We start from the raw sequence: 17,653 nt of genomic DNA, 5'->3' as shown, positions 1-17,653 counted from the left end.
TTTCTGAATGTTTATGGGAGTGATAACAAAGTTAAGATCAAGCTGATAGTGAGGAAAGGTGTGGTGGATCAGTAATAAAAATGATCATAAGTGATTAATACAAATTTTTTAATTGTGGATTTGCTTTAAAAGAAACCCCCAAGCCCATGAGCACCACAGGAAATGGATGAGTCATGCGTTCCAAGTATCTAGCGTCCTCTAGATTGGGGCTTGATAAAATCAGCCCTAACTGCTAGAACTACCTCGCTCGGTTACCAGCGTACTGTCCCAGGTGGGCACCACGTTAATGCCTCCTTCTCTGCTGTTCGCAGGTAGGGCTCAGAGACCACCCCCCTCAACCCGTGCGGCCCTATGGGTTCCATTCGGAGAAATGGGTGGGACTATCTCAGGAGTCACGTGTGCTCTGTGACCTTGTGTGCATTGGGAATGGGGTGGAGAGAAATGGGAGATCGGGGAAGACGAGGGAGACCCGTTGACCATAGCTATTTACAAACTCAGGAAAGCACAGTTCAATAGAATTTCCTCTTCAGTGGAGTTGACCCATTTCCCCTCTCCTTACTAAGAGGAAGTTCCATTAGCTCATAGAAACGCAGAGTCACCCATTCCTCAGCTTGGAAAAGCCCTCACAGGAGGTTTCTCAGTGTAGGAACAGATGGGGATGTCTCTTGGGGACTTTATTTCAAATTCCTGAGAAGTCTGGCGGCATCCGACCGCTGTTTGGAGGAACTCTCTCAGTTTCTCCCATGGCCCTGGTGCTGGGCAGTCTGAGCTGAGAAAGGGAGGAGACCCGGCCCAAACTCCCACCCATTCCACAGCTTCGGACCCCCTCTCTCTTGAATCTTCATATTCAACATCTTGGCCAGCCCTCATCCAACCTGCCCCAGGGACCTTTCCATTTCCAACACTCACACAGTTCCAGGAGAAAGGGACCAATCTCACACTTCTTACCAATCTGACAAGAAGACCTTCGGGGCAAAAGTCTGTCTGAGCGGGTCCCAAACAGTGTGAGAAAAGTCAAGTTCTGTGAAGGTGATAGGATCAGTGCTTCCCCAGAACTGGTTAGTTTCTCAGATTAAGAGGGCAGAGGTGCGGTTGGAGACAACACAGGGGAACAGAGACGCGGTGTCCCTGGCCACCTCCCGGAGGATCCAGGATGTGACAGAGAGCAAAGTGTACCCAGACTCAGGCCTCGAGCCCTGGGTCTGCTCCACCTGCTGGGCTGAGCTTGGGGAGAGCCTCAAACCCACATGTGGCTTTTCGTGGAAGGAGGAGGCTGCTTTTAGAATTGAATGCAGATGGCTTCCGCACTTATGAGAAGTACCTCTGGGACACACTTCCAGGTTGGGGGGAGCAGTTGGTGGGTTCCAGGGACACCTGGTTTGCTGTCTTCTTGGAAGGGAGGGGCCATTGGGGTCTCCTTTCAAGTTGTCAGAATTCGCATCCATCTCTGTCCCATGGTTTCCTTTTCAGTCTTCCTAAAGAGCTGACTCACTGGAAAAGACCCTGATGCTGGGAAAGATTGAGGGCAGGAGGAGAAGGGGATGGCAGGATGAGATGGTCGGATGGCATCACCAATTCAGTGGATGAGTTTGAGCAAGCTCTGGGAGACAGTGAAGGACAGGGAAGCCTGGCGTACTGCAGCTCATCGGGTCACAAAGAGCTGGACACGACTTAGTGACTGGACAATTACAACAACAAAGAACCTCTGCATACTCTTTCATTTACATCCATTTTCATTCTCTCTCATTATATTACATAATTTTTACATTATCATTCTTTTTTCTTTTTTGGTGGCACCCTGTGACTTATGGGATCTTGGTTCCCTGACCAGGGATTGAACTCGGGCCCTTGTCACTGAAAGCTCAAGGGTCCTAACCACTGGACTGCCAGGGAATTCCTTCATTATCTTTGCTTACATTCTGTTTCAACAATTTTGTCATAAATTTAATATACATTTTTAAAGATCTCTTTCACCAGTTTCCAAGAAAAACTGTTCATTTCCCTTTACAGCTTTAAAAGTCAACGACATACAGCAGAAACCAACACAACACTGTAAAGCGATTATCCTCCAATTAAAAATTAAAAAAAAGAAAAAAGTCAATGACAGCTACCTATGCCTGGAATACCACACACCTGGTGCGTGTTAAACTCTTTATGTATGATCTCTTTTAAACCCCCCAACATCCCCACGAGGAATTATTATTCCCATTTTATAGATGAGGAAACTGGGACTTAGTAAGGAATCTGCCCAAGGTCACAGGCAACAAATGGTAACAGGAGGAGCTAGACCTGATTTGAGCGTGAGTCCTCAGTCTTGGTGCCTTAAAGCAACATCACACATCTTATTCCTTTTCACCCTTGATCATCAATAACTTGACACTTCTACCAGCCACTGTGTCACCGAAATCTGACTGACGTCACACATCCTATTCATTATCATCCTTGATCATCAATAACCACGCCTCTACCAGCCACTGTGTCATCAGACATCTGACTGGTTTCCCGAGATTCCTGTGATCCCAATAATTTATTGGAAGAAAAAAACGTACATCAACTCATTAACAGAGCCTTGTGTTTCAAGCCACATTCGCATTCATGTTCTCAGTGGAACCTTATAAACAAAGCAAGTCAGGCAACGTTTCCTGGTCTCATAGATGAGGAAAGGTGACTTTCCCAAGGCCACATGGCTAGGAACAGTGAAGTCAGAATGAGAACTCCTAGGCCCTCGAAATGCCCAGAACTCTTTCCCTGTACCATGCTGCCTTTTCAATAAATAAATAAATAAACCTTCCAAGGAAATGCTGAGAAACCCTCCCTCAGACCTGTTTCTAGAGGGAATTATTATCGGACTGGCATCTCTGAGCTTTCTGGCGGAGTGGAGGAGCTCTGGCTGGATTCATTGGGCCTGATGTTCACTCCAAGAGTGCCACGGAGAAGGCAGGGCCAAGGATGACCTGGGGAGCATACAGCTTCCCTGCTCACAGGTGCAGACAGATCCCAAACTGACTGTGGGGAAGCAGAGCCCACACTGTCCCCTCCCTAGGCCCAGGGTCTGGTCACTGTCTCAGCATAGTCCCAGCCACTCCTGCTGCATGGACAGGCCCTCAGTGTGGGGCTGTCCCTCGGCCCTCAGCTCTGTGCGGACACGGCTTCCTCCCAGCCCAGCATCACGTGGGGCTGGAGGTGTCACCACAGAAGCCAGGTTGGCCAACATCCCAGCATGAGACTGAGTCTTTATTTCACAAATGGAATAACCACGGCCCTTTGATAAATGGCTCAGATGGTAAAGAATCTGCCTGTCATGCAGGAGACACAGGTTCGATCCCTGCGTCAGGAAGATCCCCTGGAGAAGGGAATGACTACCCTGTCCAATATTCTTGCTTGGAGAATCCCATGGACAGAGGAGCCTGGCAGGTTACAGTCTCCATGGGGTCGCACAGAGTCAGACACAGCTGAGTGACGTCCACTTCTGAGAAGTGGCTGCTGGTCCAAGCTCACCACATCTGATCACTGAGAATACAGAGGTCCCAGCCCAGTGCCCTGTCCTGTAGCTGGACATCAGCAGCAACACAAGTGTGGGTCCTAACCCTGACCCTCCTGGGCAGATAAGGTGGTGTCCAAGCCCAGAGAGCCACTGAAGGGCTGTGTTTGGACCAGGACAAACATCCATGGTTTCTCTGGTTCTGTCAGCAAGGTGGTGGGAGCAGCAGGATGAGGGCAGTGTGTGACCTGGCCACTCCAAGTGCCCCAGGGGGCTGCTGCTCTATTTGCTCGAAAAAGGGCACTGTCTGCAGATGGGTGCAACATCCCCAGGGTTCTGAGTCAGAAGCCCCCTTTTGGATCTCAGCTCCCTTTGGCTCCTGTTTCCTCCTTCCTCCCCTGGAAGTGGCCCCTGCATTGGCAGCCCTGACGCCTCTATCCTTCCAGCCCTCCATCCAGCTGGAGGCTCTCCTGACACATGGACGGCCTAAATGGGGAGGCCTGGCTCACTGAGCTGACTTTAGCCTGGTGGCCTCATGATCCCCCTGAGCAAAGAGTCCTTTATAGCACAGGACATGTCCTGAGGAGAGGTGAGGTGTCTGCCCTGCTCTTCTCAGCTCTGCCAGAGTCTGCAGGGCCCTGTCTGCAGAGCAGGCCAATGCCACCTATGTATCCTGTGTTAGTCTAGCTTCCTTCTGCCCTGGACACATACTGGGCCTGCTGGGCCTGCAGCAAAGTGCCCAGACTGGCACTGTGCTTCACTTCTGGCCCCTGGATCCTCTGGGTCCAGGCAGCATGCAGCTGAAATCAAAAGCAAGCCCTCAGCCTGCCTCACTCATTTGACTGCAGGCTGGTGATCAGTGGCAGGGTAACCAGGTCTGAGTCAAAACTGCCCAGGAGACCGCCCGGGGCCGGCACACAATCCAGAGAGGCAAAGTCATGGGCAAAGCTCCAGTCAGATGTGCCGAGGTCGCCACAGCTGGTCAAGCCCAGGAATGGCCAGTCCTCAGTTGGTCGGTCCCACTGTCCTTCAGGGGTCTGCAAAGGAGCAAGAATCATTTCTGGGGGATCCTGTTGCACATAGCCCTTGGCCAGGGCTGGTAGAGGCCAGCCCGCCTCAGTATCCAGGCACATCCTGCACTGGGGGTCAAGGTCCTCTGTTGAGGAAGACTCTTCTTCCAGGCCGCCTGCCTGGGCTGCCTTCTCCTCTGGGGACTGGGTCTGCTTCAGGTAGCCCTGGAAGGCCCCTGCCACTGAGTCTTCTTCCGCAGGCTCCTCAGGTCCCAGGGGACTCACATGGCCTGAAGCTGAGCCACCCTGAGCATCCTCAGGCTGTCCCCTAGAGTTCTGGGCCAGGCCAATGCCACTGTCCTCCCGATCCCGGCTGTCGCTCCCCACCTGTGGCTCCCAGCTGGGCTCCGCGCTGGGACACAGGCGGGCATCTGGCAAGCAGATCCCGCTGTCTGCACTGTTGCTGCTACCCCCACTACCACAGCTGTTCTCCAACTCCTGGGGCATCCCCTTTTCCAGAGTGCCCCCGGCCTGGGGGTCGGAGGCAGGGAGGAGGAACTGGGGCTCATCAGTCTGCAGCGACGGCTTGGCACTGCTGAAGCCACTGTCGGTGCTGCCGTGCATGTCTGAGTTCCTCAGCTCCGGAGTCACCTTGGGGAAGGCCTCCTCGTCCAGGTTATGGATGGCATCTTGGGTCTCTGGGTGGGAAAACTGGCTGATGAGGTTGAAGGGACTGGGCTTCTTGAAGACCTGGGGAAGAGAGCACAGAGTTTGAGGGGCGGGAGGGTCACTGGCAGGAACCCACCCCAGTGCAGCCGGGAGAGGCGAAGGGTTCAGGAGACACTGCTCCAACAGACGGGGCGTGGCAGAGCCTGCAGGACAGGTGGCTTGTCCTCTTGGCTTTGTTTCAGAATAGAGTTTTCCTCCTCATGCAATTCTCAGTTTGACTCAGGCCAGCTACCTAAGAAGCCCGTGTTCTCAGAGCTCAGACAGAATGACAGACAGAATGGGAGGCTGCAAGGAAAGGTGAACATTCTCAGGCTGCTCCATCAGCAGTGCTTTTCAAACCCGAGAGCTGGCTGGACACACTGAGATCTAGAAATGTGTTTCAGACTTTTTTCCCCCCAGTAGGACCCTGAGTAAGAAACATGTTACATAATAATGTTACATAAGATATAAATAGTGCACAAATATATTATTCATATACAACTGAAGTCAGTTTCACAAAATAATACTTATTGTTACTGCCTGTGCATCGTTTTCTATTGTATTCTGTCCTGCCCTATTCCATGCTATTTATTTCATCTTTTAAAATGCTGGAGGTGAGATACCAAGATCATTTCTCCACTCCCTGAGTGTGACTCTCATAAACATAGCCTGGCTTCAGTGTGGGTCAGTGAACAAGCACAGAACTAGCAGCTGAGGAGGCCCTGCTGCTGCTGCTGCTAAGTCGCTTGAGTCGTGTCCGACTCTGTGCAACCCCACAGACGGCAGCCCACCAGGATCCCCTGTCCCTGGGATTCTCCAGGCAGGAACACTAAAGTGGGTTGCCATTTTCCTCTCCAATGCATGAAAGTGAAAACTGAAAGCGAAGTCGCTCAGTCCCCATTAATCGCTAATAGTCCCGGGAAGTCGCTTAACCCTTCTCCCCCTAGCTCTTTTGCCCCAGTGGCACTGGAGTTCCTTCTGCTCCAGACAGTGGTACCTCAGGGCCTTTGGACAGGCTACTCCTGCTTGGAATACTCTTCGCCAAACATTCTGTATGACTGTATCCTTCTTATCATTCAGGTCTTGGCTCAGAGGTCATCTCCTCAGAGAGGCTTTCCCGATCACCCCGCTTCCTATTAACCTTGTTTATTTATTCCTAGCACTTAGTTTCTGGAGTTAATTTTTGTTTTCTGTGCTCCCACATGCATATACACAGATACGCTCACTCCCTATACCCAACAAAATGTTCACAAGCTCCTGAGGGTAGGAGTTGTCTGTTCTTATTGACCACTCTCTTCCTAGAGCTGCTTAAACTGAGCTGGCACATAGTAGGCACTCCTAAGGTTTATAGATTGACCTACTGACTCACTGTTGCACATACAGATCCCTTTGTATGTGATGACGCTAATGCGACTCTTATTGGTTGGATCCCTATTACTATCATATAGCTTGGTGACTAAGGATGTATATTCTGGAGCCAGACTTTCCGGGTTCAAATTCTAGCTTTGCCTTCTATCAGCTGTGTCATCTAGGCCAAGGTTTGTATTAAAGTTAATAGTTGATTTAATTCTCTGATCCAAATGTTCAGAAGGAACAAAAAACTACAGATTGCTTGTCATCTCCTTTGGCATTTTTGCATCTACGTCTATGTCCATTTCGCTGGTTTGCATTAAAGTTCCTAGTTGATTCATTGGCTGTCCCTCCAGACCTAATCAAGCCTCTTGGGCCCACTTACTCAACTGCTTTCCGTACAACACTTTGCATGCTGCAGGTGCTTGGTAACTGCAGCTCCGCTGCCCCCTCTCTCTTACTAGATGTCTTTCCTCAAGCTCAACTAAGACACTCCTATCCAGCGGTCCTCTCCCACTGCTCTGCTTTATATCTACCCATCCCCGAGGGCAGGCCCCATGGTGCGCTCACCAGGCAGCTCACGCCCCTTCTCCCCGCTCCATGCCCATCTCAGAATTCTTACTCAAGATCATTGCAGAGGGCCTTTGCCACTTGCCTTATTTCCCCTAGAGATCCTGGGAACCCTGTGGAAGGTCCCCTTCCATCTGTGAGCTTTCCTGGGCTCCTGTCTCCTTATAGCTGAGTCCTTGACCATCCCAATAATGTCACTTGTGGGGACCATCTTTGGTCCAGTCTGAATCCCAGGCCTGAGATGGGCTGAGGTCTGGAGATGCTGCTCAATGGGACAAGTTGAATTTCAGAGGCTGACTGACTACAAATCAGCATCTGTCAGCACTGCGTAGTCAGAGGAGATCTGCCCCCGGCCCCGCCCCTCGCAGGAAGGGCTGGAGATGCTGCTTCCTCCAGGAAGCCCTCCTCTCAGCATCCTCTCCACGCTGCTCTCCCCACCCTGACCACAGCCCCTTGTCTTCCTCTTCCAGAGCACTCAGCACAGGCTCTAGGGATGGCAAGGCTGGGCTCTGGCCTTGACTCTTGCTGGCTGTGGGGCTCTCTGCATGTAACGATCTCTTTCTGCCTCAGTTCCCTCAGTTGTAAAGTCAGGCTTATACTTGCCTGTCTCCGAGGTACTAATGCCCAGGGGCTGGTCTGCGGCCAGTCATTAGCAAATAGTAACAAAATGGCGTGAGGCAGGTTGGGATTACTGTGTTTTTTCTGGGCCACAACAAGGCAACATGGGCTCGGCATTCAAATTCTCCCTCCGACCCCATGGTGCTTGATGAAGGTGCCTCTGATAACATCAGGGCTGAGGGTATGGACTGCCCGGGAGGTCCTGCCTCTAGGAGTCCTGGTAGAGCTGGGAAGGAAGGATGGGGCGGTGGTCTCTGTGCAAGACTCACCAGGACAGCAGGCAGCTTCCCCCGGCGCCGCACATACAGCTGGAAGATCAGACAGAAGGTCAGGGCTCCATAGAACAGCAGGACGAAGGTGGAAAAGATGCTGATGTTGGTCACTGTGAAATCTGTGGGGTCCAGAGAGATGGGTTTGTAGGCCATGGGATGTGGAGGGGCGGTCCCCATGGCCCCTCTCAGGGGCCTCTCAGTGACTGGCCGAGTAACCGCCCCTCCAACCCCTCAGGCTACCTCTAGGCCACAACTCTGGAGGCCACAACCCCATTCTTGCTTTTGTTTTTAATTATGGCATGCAGAACCTAGTTTCCTGGCCAGGGATTGAACCCAGGCCCCCTGCACTGGGAGTGGTCCCTGGATTCTTGGGAATCCCTGCCTGGCTTTCCAACCTCCACCCTAAAGGATCCCTCACTAAACACATGGGCTCTGCTGCCAGTCTTTGCACAGAACTCACATGATGGCACACAGAGCTGTGGCACAGGTAAGAAGGGAGGCTCTGGGAGCAGCCAGACCTGGGTTCCGATCCCAGGTCTATCACTTACTAGCTGTGAGGCCGTGGACAAATTATTCAATCTCTCTGAGCCATAGTTTTACCATCTACAAAATGGCACAATAATAGTGCCTACCTCACAGGTGGCTGTGAGCTACACAGCATTTATCATCTACCAAGCCCTTTAAAACAGCACCCCCCATCCCAATCTGTGGTTTCAGTTACCTGTGGTCCAAAAACATTACATGGAAGATTTCCAGAAATAAATAATTGGTAAGTTAAATCATGTGCCATTCTGAGTAACTTGAAATCTCATGCTGTCCCACTCTATCACTCTGTCCCACCTGGGACATGAATCCTCCCTTTGTCCAGAAGATCCTGCCTGTGTCACTTAGGGGCTGCCTCAGTTATCAGATGGGCAGTTGTGGTACTCAGTGCTTTTGTCTAAGTAACCCTTATTTTACTCAATCATGGCCCCAAAGTGCAAGAGTAATGACGCTGGCAATTTGGATGTTCTTTTAACTTATCTTCAATTTAATTGATAAATTAAACTCTATCATATGCATATATGTTCAGGAAAAAACAGTATATATCCATGATTTCAGGTCCGCCACTGGGGGTCTTGGAACTTATGCCCTGGGAATAGGGGGGACTACAATGCTTATGTTATCTGATTCTTACTCTTACCTTAAGAGGTAAATACTATTACTGTCCCTATTTTTATAGACTAGTACCCTGAGGCCCAGAGAGATTAAGTTGCCCAAGGTGATATATTTCATAAGTGGTGAGGCTGAGATTTGAACCCAGACCTGTACACAAAACTATTTCTGTATTAGTGAGCAGATGTTGAAAAAGTGTGTGTGGCACAGAGATGGTGCCTTGCTCTGCTTCAGTGAGAGTGAGGCTTAAATAAAACCAGCTTCTAAGTGTCTGCCATAAATTGAAATGTGCTGTAGAAAAGCAAGGAGTCCCTCTGGTCACTGCTGGACGCTGCCCCGACTGGACCGGGCACTCTCCCAGCCCACTGACTGTTGACATCACCTGCTAGGCATTCAACTTATACTATCCCAGGTAGCTAGATGCAGCCTCCTCTTGCCATGCCCTGTCTTCCCAGGCAGACAGTAAGATCCCTGTGGGCAGAACCACGGACTTCACATCCCATACGCCCTTGCCCGCCACTCCCCCGTCACCCCACCTCCACCCCGCCAGCACTTGGTTGGGAGCCTGGCACAGTGTCTGCTGACTTTTGCAGCTGCGGAGAAGAGCCAGCTTAGTTCTGCTTCCTCTGAGGGGGAGGAGGGAAAGTTCTAAGACGCCCTTGGGGTCCCCAGCTCCATTCAGCCAAGGAATGTGACAAACAGGAACCATCGCAGCTGACTAAGCGGGGCTGGGAAGGGCTCCTGGGAGCTTAGCTGGGCTCTGGAGGAAACACCCGCACAGCTGGGAGGCCCGGCACCGTGACCACAGCCTGGAAGTAGCTTGTAGGTCCTGAGCCTCAGTTCCCATATCTCTAAAATCGGAACAACAGGAGCTCTTTCACAGGGGCTGGGTGAGGATGGAGGGCTGTGCTGGCAGGTGGGGGGCCATCACAGTGCCCCTCAGCGGCAGCCCTGCCTCCTTCCCCCCTGCCTCCCTCCCCCTTGCCTCCCTCCTGCCCGGACAGCAGCCCCAAGCAACTCACACTGTGAGGTGAGCAAGATGCACTCCTCCTTGGACCAGACCTCTTTGTTCACTCGGGAGCCGACAGACGGTTTCACCCTGACGCAGAACTCTCCCACCCCTCTCGGGATTGGGAGTTTGAAGCTTTCGTTTTTGACCTTGCCATGGGACTGAAATGAAAACAACCAGAGCAATAAACACGATATCCTTGTTCCATGGCACATGAGAGCCGGAGGGGCTGTTAGAGATACTCTAAAGCACTGAAAGTCAACCTCCTTCAGTGTTCTTTTTCTAAGGTTGACAAACCCTGCTTCATCAATGCAGCCCAAGATCTCTGTGATTACCATGATTTATTTTGTACTAAAAGAGAAAAGGAAGTGTTTTATAGATACTGAGGACCTTCCCAGAAGGGGCTGGAGTCAACTGTGGTGGAAAGGGATGCATGCATGCATGCCAAGTTGATTTAGTCATGTCCGACTCTTTGTGACCCCATGGACTACAGCCCACCAGACTCCTCTGTCCATGGGATTCTCCAGGCAAGAATACTGGAGTGGTGTGCCATGCCCTCCTCCAGGGGGTCATCCCGACTCAGGGATTAAACCCATGTCTCTTACATCTCCTGCACTGGCAGGAGGGTTCTTTATGACTGGGCACCACCTGGGAAGCCCATGGTGTATAGGAAAGAAGATGGATTTTGTGGTTCCAGGTCCCTCACTCATGGGAGCGTGCTTACAGGGCCTCCTGGAGCCTCATTTCCCCAGCTATAAAGGAAAATAAAATCTCTGCCTACAAGAGGATTGGAAACCATAGCTATACAATGTCCCCTGTAGTTATACAATGTCCCACAGACACCTAGCAGGCACTGCCTTCCCTGCCACCTGGCAGAAGCACATACTTGAGGACTGAGGCCATCTCAACCCTCCCTCCCCGCCCCCCATCCACCTCACAACCTCCCCGACTTTGCAGGTAAAGTTCCCAAGGGGGGGACAAAAGCCACTTCCGGCCCCAGGAGACAGGCAAGTCTGACCATGGAGAACCCCGTACCTCATAGAGTCCTGGTACCTTGCGAACCTCAATCTGGTACTCCCGGAAGTTGTGGAAGATGTTTTCATACGTGTCGCCTTCAGGGGCCACCTTGGGCCTGGGAAGCTGGATGGCCCCAACGATGTTACCGTTGTGCATCTCGAGCTTCACGCTGGCGACCGTCAGAGTCACTGGGTGGGGAGACAGAACCATGAGGCTGCTGGGCCGGGGAGGCCTGGGCACCCCATCCATCCCTGGCCTCCAAGGTCAAGTTCTTCCCACTCTAAAACCTGTATTACAGGTCTTCCAACCTGGCAGCACATAAGGAATTTCTGGGGTAGAGGGCTAAAAACAGATGTCTGGACCCACTCAAGACACAGTGAATCTGAATTTTGGAAGCGGGGCCCAGGTAACATCTATTTTAAACACACTCCTCAGTCATATTTCTGTAGCTAGTGAAGTACCGGCCTGTGAACAGGCATTTGGGAGACAATGCCCTCCAAGAGCATCATTCTGACTTCTGCAGGGCAGGCTTGCCATACACATAAGAGCACAGTCAGTCCCAATCTGCAGAATGAAAGAATCCTATCACATTTGGGGCTTATCATCCTTTTCACTACTCTCTACAGAGAGAAACTCCCAACTTGATTTCAGCAGCACTTCACTGCTTCAAATGGACTTCCCTGGTGGCTCAGACAGTAAAGCGTCTGTCTACAATACAGGAGACCTGAGTTCGATCCCTGGGTTGGGAAGATTCCCTGGAGAAGGAAATGGCAACCCACTCCAGTACTGTTGCCTTGAAAATCCCATGGACGGAGGAGCCTGGTGTCCATGGGGTTGCAAAGAGTTGGACGTGAATGAGCAACTTCACTTCACTTTCACTTTCACTGTTTCAAAGCCCCACGCCCTGATCTCAGGGAATTCTTTCCTAAAGGCAGCAGGACCAGATTCAAATTCTGCCTGTTGCTTGTGGCCCAATGCTGAGTGCTTATGGATTCACTTCCTCTCTCAGAACCCTACAAGTATACCAATCTGGCCCTCATGATTCAGCTGTTCCAGCTCACCCCAAGACTTCTCTTCTGTAGGATAAACAACTCCAGTTCCCTTTTAAATCTTGAACAACTTGGCTATTTTCATCTAAACTTTCTCCAAAGTCCTGACTCAGGTTTCTTTGAGCAACTAAATCCCTGACTAGAAAGCCAGGTGGATGTGGCAAGCTATGGGAACAGAGAGCAAAGGTCTAGACAAGAGCTTCTGGCTGGAAAGGAGCCTGAAAGCCATGCTCTAGGCCCAGGGGAGGAGAAGCACCTTCATCTATGGAGAAGCGGGTTTCAGGAAAGGTCCAGTTGGAATGCTGGCTTCCGTCCACTGCCCGGACTCTGGCTCGGTAACTGTTGCTGCGATACAGGTCCAGGGTCTCCAGAGTGACATCACAGGACATCACCAGCATCTGGCTACAGTTCAGGATGCGCTTCCAGTAGGTGGGCTCTATTCCATACCTGCGAGAGAGCAGAGTAGGCATGGGGAGAAGAACTTGTGCTTCAGCCTGCCTCCTTTAGGAGGGAAGCAAGGGGCCAGGGGAGAGCTCACATGACAATACAGCCCTCAGGGCATTCCCTCTAGTATGGGCATCCAGTTGCAAGGGGATCTCCCTTGGTTCTAGGGCTCTGAGCCAGTTTCTCTATGGTCCAAAAGACTCTCAGATTGGAATATGAGTAGCTCAAATGCCAACTCCTACAGGAAGACTTGCTACTACTCTCTGCAACACAGCCCACTTTCTTCCTCCTCCCAGTTTCATCTGTAGTCCTTAGGGCTTCCTTGTTCTCCAACTGTCTTATGGATCCTTTTCCTGTTTTTCCAATAGGATGGAAAAATCTTGAGGGTAAAGGCTTGGCTTTCTCATCCCAAGCTCCCAGCATACTGCTCAGTGCACATGAGACTTGACCAGTACTTGTCAACTGATGGATATGTGCCAGGGTCTCTCCTGGTGTCATTTCAGTAACAAGGCAGGTATCTTCCCATGCCAGGGGGTAGAAGGGGATGCCATCTCCCACTTCCTCACTCATCTCCCTCCTTTCTCCACCTTCCTTTTTGCTTACTTCAGGAGCTCCACTTCATAATAGGTACTTTCAGACGGATTTGGGATGGGTGTCCAGTAGAGGACGTGGTGGAAAAACTCTGCTTCAAACCACACAGATGGAGGTCTAGGCAGTTCTGTTCAAAGAGAGGAGAGTGTCAGTACCAGAGGTAGCAGAGCCTCCCCCCCAACCCACCCTGGGGAAGAGATGCTACTGCAGATGGCTGCAAGCATTCTGCCTGCCTGCTAAGTTGCTTCAGTCGTGTCTGACTCTTTGGGACTCTATGGGCTCTGTCCTGCCAGGCTCCTCTGTCCATGGGATTCTCCAGGCAAGAATACTGGAGTGGGTTGCCATGTCCTCCTCCAGGGGATCTTCCCGACCCAGGGATTGAACCCATGTCTCTTAAGTCTCCTGCATTGCAGGTGGACTGTTTACCGCTGAGCCCCCAGGGAAGCCTATTTATTGAGCACTCAGCTAAGTGCTTTACATATACTGTGTCTCATTTAATTACCACGGTAGTCATACCAGGTAGGCATCTATTACCCCAAGTTTACTAGAGAAGCAATGAAGGTTCAGAGATTTTAAGTGACTTGCCCAAGGTCAGTGGGGATAGTAAGGGGTAGAATGGGCCCTTGAATCCAGATGGATCTTATCCCAGAACTAATGTGTCCTTAAATCACCATCCTGTGCTATCTGGGATCAGAAGCAGAAGTGAGAAGAGACAAGCTGGGTGTAATGCATTCCAGGCAAGAAGGGAGGGGCAGAGATTTAATCTGTGCCCATAGTGAGCTCTCAGATGAGCTGGTCCCTGGCTGTGCCCAATCCCTGTGCCTGCTCCAGCCCTATCCCAAGGTCTGCTTCCCACCCCACATCTGGTTCCCACTCTGGCCCCAGTTCTGGCCTTAACCCAAGGCCCCCCTCTCTGGAGTTCTTTGGTACACAGATATCCGCCTCATTGGCATCTACCTGTTTCTCTTCACAGAAGCCCAAGTTGAGTGGTTGCCCCATTCCCCAGCTTCCAGGAGAGCTTTACTGCACCCAGATATCCAGACTCAGCCTGAATACAATAAATAGTCCTGGTCCTAGACTGGGCCGAGGACATTTCCACCAAGAGCTGGCACCCTTGGCTCCAAGGTGAGATGTGTGTGTGTTAGTCGCCCAGCCGTGTTGGACTCTTTGAGACCAACCCCATGGACTGTAGCTTGCCAGGTTCCTCTGTCCATGGAATTCTCCAGGCAAGAATACTGGAGTGGGTTGCCATTTCCTCCTCTAGGGGATCTTCCCGACCCACGGATAGAACCCTCATCTCCTGCACTGCAGGCAGATTCTTTACCACCTGAGCCATCAGGGAAGATACTAAATACCAAAGCCTCTATCCACCTCCTGTCTTCCCCTCCCTCCTCCACACACCATTCATCAAGGAAAATTAACTTCAAGAGCCGCAAACTAGCACTTGCTAGTGTGACTTGGGCAAATCATTTAACCTAGCAGAAATCTTCTCATTTCTAAGAATGCGATAAATAGACCTACTTTAAGAGTCTTGCAATGAAGATTTGCCCATTAAGTGCAATGAAGCATGTCAAGGCCAATGTCAACACCCAGTTCTTCATCTCTCCCCAATCCCTTAATGTGTCTGCATCTGACAGCGACTCCCAGGCTGCCCTGGTTCTCTAACTTCTAATCGTCTAATAATGCTTTTTTGCTTTCTTTCTTATACTGTTTTCGATCCTCAAGTCGGTGTCTCAATTTCAGAAGAGTACATGGAAAGTGAAAAGTACAGTGGGTCTCTGCGGTGTTTGGGTTGCACATCCCCAGATCAGCTCTCGATCATGTGAATGGTGACCTCATGTTTTACTTCATATTCTGGCTCTCTCCCTGCTCTCTCTGCCTCTGTTCTTGGGACTCCCCGCCCTTTCATTCTCTCCCTTCAGGATTTAGCTTTTCCATTGCAGAAACCTTCCAGGACATCTAGCTGGGTTGGGAGAGCTAAAGGCTAACAGTAGGAAAGAAGAGGCAGGCGGCAGTGGGAATGCTTTGCGGGCTAAAGGAGGAGAACGGATGATATGATGGGGGTGACAGGTGATGGTGGAGAAAAGAGTTGAGGGGTGACATGGCACGGGGGAAGAAACAGGTTAATCGGAGAGCTAAGGGAAAGTAGAGTCAGACTGAGATAAAAGTAATTTCCCAGAGGGACCACCAGTCCCATAATTTGAACTAGAACAACAAAAGAGTCAGGGCTGAATTTATGACTCACCGGGACGTGGGTGGGCAGTGAGTTGAAGGGGGGTGGTCATTTAACTTCTTTATCCACACTTCCCCACTACCCCAGTCAATCTCAGCCTGTTTAGACGTCTACAACGTGGGAGCCTGAGACTCAGGCTTGCCAGAACGCGGGAGATTCGGGGAGAGGGGAGATAATGGGTGCCTCTCTCCATAGAGGGCCGGTCAGTCAGACGGGGTTCTCCGTGGGAGGCAGAACTTTAATGCACAGTTGACAACCGGTGGGAGAGGGAGCGGGATGGGCGCGGAGAGGGCGAGGCTAGACCCAGATCCTTACCGTGCGCGCGGGAGCCGAGGAGCAGGCTGAGGAGCGCCGCCAGCTTCACTATCTGGCGCGGCAGCATCCTGGGCGCACCGCATTCTCCCGTGCCGGGGACAAAGCCGGAGCCGGGAAGCTCGCCTCCCGCAGCGGCTCTACTCGGCTGCGACTGAAACCTCAGGCTGGCGAGTCCGCTCACGCCGCGCGAGGCTGACGTCAGAAGGGCGGGGCCCCGAGGCGTCCCGCCCACACGCCGCTACGTCAGGGAGTCGAGCCCGCCGCCCGGTGCGCGGACTGGCCAAGCTCGTGGACAGGAAGCTGGGGAGCGCCGGGGCGGGGTCTTGCTGTCCCGGCCGGGGGCCGGGTTTGGTCAACTCACCTTCCTTGCCTCCCGGGGCCTCCAGTGCAATAGAGTGAAAGCAGTCTGGGTAGCCTGGAGGGGTGTGTGTGTTGGCGTGTGTTTTCGGGCACAGGTTCGGGGAAGGGGGGAGATGGCCCACAGAGGCAACGCGAGGGGCAGCCTTGCCTCGTGGACGCGGAAGGTGAGGTGAGGGTGTCAGAGCAAATTGTACGGAGGTACGAGTTGGGGAAGGAGATTGTGCTCAGGGAATGTGTGAGAGGACAGGTACGTGTGTGAGCCCTGGCATTGCCAGGTACCTTGGTGTAGGGCTCTGAGCTAAACTTACAGTAAAATAGGCAGATTCCTACCTGCTTAATGTTTTCGAAGGGGTGCTCATGATGTCTTCCAGACTTTTTTGGTTTCCCTCACCTGCCTGAAATCTCATGTTACCCCTGACCACCACCACACACACACACACACACACACACACACACACACACACTCCAAAATCACTGCAGATGATGACTGCAGCCATGAAATTAAAAGACACTCCTTGGAAGGAAAGCTATGACACACCTAAGTGAAAGTGAAGTCGCTCAGTCGTGTCCGACTCTGCTACCCCATGGACTGTAGCCTACCAGGCTCCTCTGTCCATGGGATTTTCTAGGCAATAGTACTGGAATGGATTGCCATTTCCTTCTCCAGGGGATCTTCCCGACCCAGGGATTGAACCCGGCTCTCCCACATTGTAGACAGACACTTAACCATCTAAGCCATTAAAAAGCAGATACATCATTTTGCTAACAAAGGTCTGTATACTCAAAGCTATAGTTTTTCCAGTAGTCATGTGCAGATGTGAGACTTGGATCATAATGAAGGCCAAACGTGGAAGAATTGATGCTTTCAAACTTTGTTGCTGGAGAAGACTCCTGAGAGTCCCTTGGACAGCAAGGAGATCAAACCAGTCAATCCTAAAGGAAATCAACCCTGAATATTCATTGGAAGGACTGATGCTGAAGCTGAAGCTCCAATACTTTGGCCACCTGATATGAAGAGCTGATTCATTGGAAAAGACTCTGATGCTGGGAGAGACTGAAGTTGGGAGGAGAAGGGGGCAGCAGAGGACAAGAACCTGGTTTGATAGCATAACTGACGTAATGGGCATGAATTTGAGCAAACTCCGGGAGACAGTGAAAGACAGGGAAGCCTAGCATGCTGCAGTCCATTGGGTCACAGAGTCAGGCACGACTTGGTGACTGAACAAGAGTGCTCTGGGAGAACTGGGTAAACATCATCAGTCATATCTCTGTCAATTGGCGCATCTGAGACTTTGCTCTAGGTGCATAGAAGATATCAGAGTATGGGGGACAAACTGTCTGCTTCACCTCTGTGGTTCAGACTGTGTGTGTGTGTGTGATAGAGGCGTGGGGCATGGAAGTCCAGTCCTGCATCTGAGAGTCTACCTTGGGACTAGAAAGACATCATTTTTTGATAGTGGTCATTGAAGGT

At 51.4% G+C, this 17,653-nt stretch overlaps 1 protein-coding gene across 1 annotated transcript; it reads right to left on the bottom strand.

The window, feature by feature from the left end:
* Positions 1 to 2,291: 2,291 nt before the first annotated feature.
* On the bottom strand, positions 2,292 to 15,889 carry IL10RA (interleukin 10 receptor subunit alpha). The gene is made up of 7 exons (XM_068988836.1): positions 15,811 to 15,889; positions 13,287 to 13,401; positions 12,496 to 12,686; positions 11,209 to 11,378; positions 10,187 to 10,334; positions 8,007 to 8,128; positions 2,292 to 5,241 (listed from the first exon to the last, which is right to left on the bottom strand). Exons 1-7 carry the CDS (start codon positions 15,887 to 15,889, stop codon positions 4,312 to 4,314), a joined length of 1,755 nt encoding a protein of 584 aa, XP_068844937.1. The 3' UTR covers positions 2,292 to 4,311.
* Between the last annotated feature and the right edge of the window lie 1,764 nt (positions 15,890 to 17,653).

This window comes from Capricornis sumatraensis, chromosome 16 (assembly GCF_032405125.1).
Source record: "Capricornis sumatraensis isolate serow.1 chromosome 16, serow.2, whole genome shotgun sequence".
Taxonomy (NCBI): Eukaryota; Metazoa; Chordata; class Mammalia; order Artiodactyla; family Bovidae; genus Capricornis; species Capricornis sumatraensis.
Note: the sequence above shows the minus strand (reverse complement) of the source record. Positions and strands in the feature narration are given on the sequence as shown.

Excerpts from the sequence above, each read along its gene's own strand:
- IL10RA (XM_068988836.1), bottom strand. The coding sequence starts at position 15,889 with ATGCTGCCGCGCCAGATAGTGAAGCTGGCGGCGCTCCTCAGCCTGCTC. Across the intron at positions 10,335-11,208 it reads AGGTACCAGGACTCTATGAG|TCCCATGGCAAGGTCAAAAA; the intron begins GTACGGGGTTCT and ends TTTTCATTTCAG. Across the intron at positions 5,242-8,006 it reads GGAAGCTGCCTGCTGTCCTG|GTCTTCAAGAAGCCCAGTCC; the intron begins GTGAGTCTTGCA and ends TCTCTTCCCCAG.